This window comes from Taurulus bubalis, assembly GCF_910589615.1.
Source record: "Taurulus bubalis genome assembly, chromosome: 3".
Classification (NCBI taxonomy): domain Eukaryota; kingdom Metazoa; phylum Chordata; class Actinopteri; order Perciformes; family Cottidae; genus Taurulus; species Taurulus bubalis.
Window position 1 is genome coordinate 5614515 of NC_136591.1, and position 2294 is coordinate 5616808.

Genomic DNA, 2294 nt, shown 5'->3' on the forward strand with positions numbered 1-2294 from the left:
TAACACACACGTGTGGCTGTGCATGCCCTGGCTCTAGGTCAACTTGCATCTCTTTTTGTGTGCGGTGACACACTCGCAAAAGCATGCCATTGTTTGTAGGAGAAATATTTTTCGGGGGGATGCAAAGCTGTTTCCTGCACGGAGGGTTTGTCTAACAATGGCCGCCACCTTAGAACAGTCGGTGGTTCTCTCTGCAGCTCACTTCTAAAGGGTCTAGGACGTTGAAAGAACGGCCAAGAAAAGGGAGAAAGGGGAAAAAATAAAGTTTGACACAATGGAGAACAGGCAGTTCTGTGGGTTTGTTGGATGGGAGACAATGGGAGGACAGATGTGGTCATTGCATAACACTTGCGTTTGCAAGGTCACATAGACCTTCATATTAGTGCTTGTAAATGGGTCAAATTTAAAGAGTGCTATTTAACTGTAATTATCAGCGTGTGTGTCCTATATTTTAATATTGGCATCTTTTAATTGGTGTGTGTGTGTGTGTGTGTGTGTGTGTGTGTGTTATGTGTCACGGCTGTGAGGACAAAGCCAAGGCCTAACCTGATTATAAATATTTAATGGCTGCTGTCTGTGGTGAATGAATGTTTCTCCCTCATGTGTCACCTTCGTAACTGATCCTGTTTTGAGGCCTTTTGTGTTTCCATGCTGACGTACAAGTTGTGCTGACTGCATGTTTATTTTTAGTTTTTCCCTCTTCTCACATCAGAGTTGGAAGCACGAGTTTGTACAAAAATTGCAACACTCATTTGTGTTGCTTTATAAATCACACAATTCCTGTGTCGAAACAATTGGTTTCAAGGATTTACCCTCCCTTTCACTTCATTCACGTCTCAACAAAGCTTAAGCACCTGTCCCGCTTAATTATTCATTGCTAACGTCACTATCTTTATCTCCCTTATTTCAGATAAAAGCAGTGGATGCGACTCCGCTCCCTTTAAAGAAGAAAGGTGGAAGAGTGGGAGAGTGCCTGAAGAGGACCAGCTGACCGCCGGTGGAAGCGCCTCAGCAAAGATCCCCCCCAAACCCAGCCTGAAGCGCACCATGTCCCTGAGCACGCTTCACCTCATGCAGACTCTAAAGAACTCCCCCGCTGCGCTACGTCGCCGCTTTCGCCGCGACCGCACAGAGTCTTTATCCCACGGCGACCCTCTCTTCAAGGTCCACTACCTGGGCACGCAGAAAATCTTTTCTCTGGATCGAGAGCAGGCCCAGGACGCCATTGGCCACTTGCTGGATGGTGTCGCCAACGGGAAGAAGCTGAGCAAAGATCACGCCCTGGTGGTGCGGCCCAGATACGTCGAGGTCAAGGAACTGAGCACGGGTCGGCAGCTCAACAAGACGTACCTGCAGGACATTGCCTACTGTGCCGCGGATGCCAACCGGCCCAACGTCTTCCTGTACATCTGCAAGCATCAGGGGCAGCAGCTGCAGTGCCGGGTGTTCTGGTGCAGCCGGGCCGAGCGGGCGCGAGACATGACGGCTTGCCTGGCGCATTCTTTCCAGCGGGCGCTGAGCGACTGGCAGCAGCGCGGCTCGGCCACGCCGGGGGAGGCGAAGGGGAAGCGCGCAGAGGAGTCGGCAAACTCTCCCGCCGTCCCGAAGAACTCCACGCTGCCCGTCAGTCTGGGAAAAGGTGAGACTTACCATCCTGTCCGTTTGAACCAATGACTTTAAATGATGTTATTGCATAAGATTTTACACTGCAGCAAACGCATTTAGTGAACAGTCATGAAAACTATGTGGGTCACAGTAAATGAATGACCTCATTAAGACACTTCAGAATCTAGGTTGACAAACTAGTGTGACTGGTTAGATGTTCATAATGAGCGTTTTCACTTTTCGTTTCAATCTGCCCACTGACTCATCACCAAATGTGTCTCTTTCTTTTTCAGTTCGCTGGAAGAAGAGAGGCAGCTCTGCGACTCGCAGCCCCCTCAAAGCCATCACGAGAAGAGGATCTTCCTCCGACAGCTGGAGCTGAACCCCCCTCACACACACACACACACACACAACCGTTATCCCCTTGGAACATTGGACCACATTAACCTGACGACAACCTCAAGGATGGCAGCGCTGATGGGAGGGGGTGATTACAAGACTGAAGGAAGGACAAAGGGGATGAAACCGGGAAGTGGGAAAGTCCATATATGGACGTACGTGGACTGGATGTTGCCATAATCAGTGAGCATATGGACCTGAAGGTTTTCAGCGAAGTTGTCTGTTGTTGACTTTCGTAAGCGTGGCGTCTAATGTAGAACAAAATGCTGTTGACGGCTGCCTTTGTTCAC

General features: G+C 49.7%; 1 protein-coding gene across 1 annotated transcript; it reads left to right on the forward strand.

The window, feature by feature from the left end:
• Positions 1-274: 274 nt before the first annotated feature.
• Positions 275-1987, forward strand: LOC306733898 (uncharacterized protein; the record flags this gene model as incomplete). Its single annotated transcript, XM_079215209.1, has 3 exons — positions 275-293; positions 911-1639; positions 1899-1987. 3 exons carry the CDS (start codon positions 275-277, stop codon positions 1985-1987), a joined length of 837 nt encoding a protein of 278 aa, XP_079071335.1.
• Positions 1988-2294: the final 307 nt, after the last annotated feature.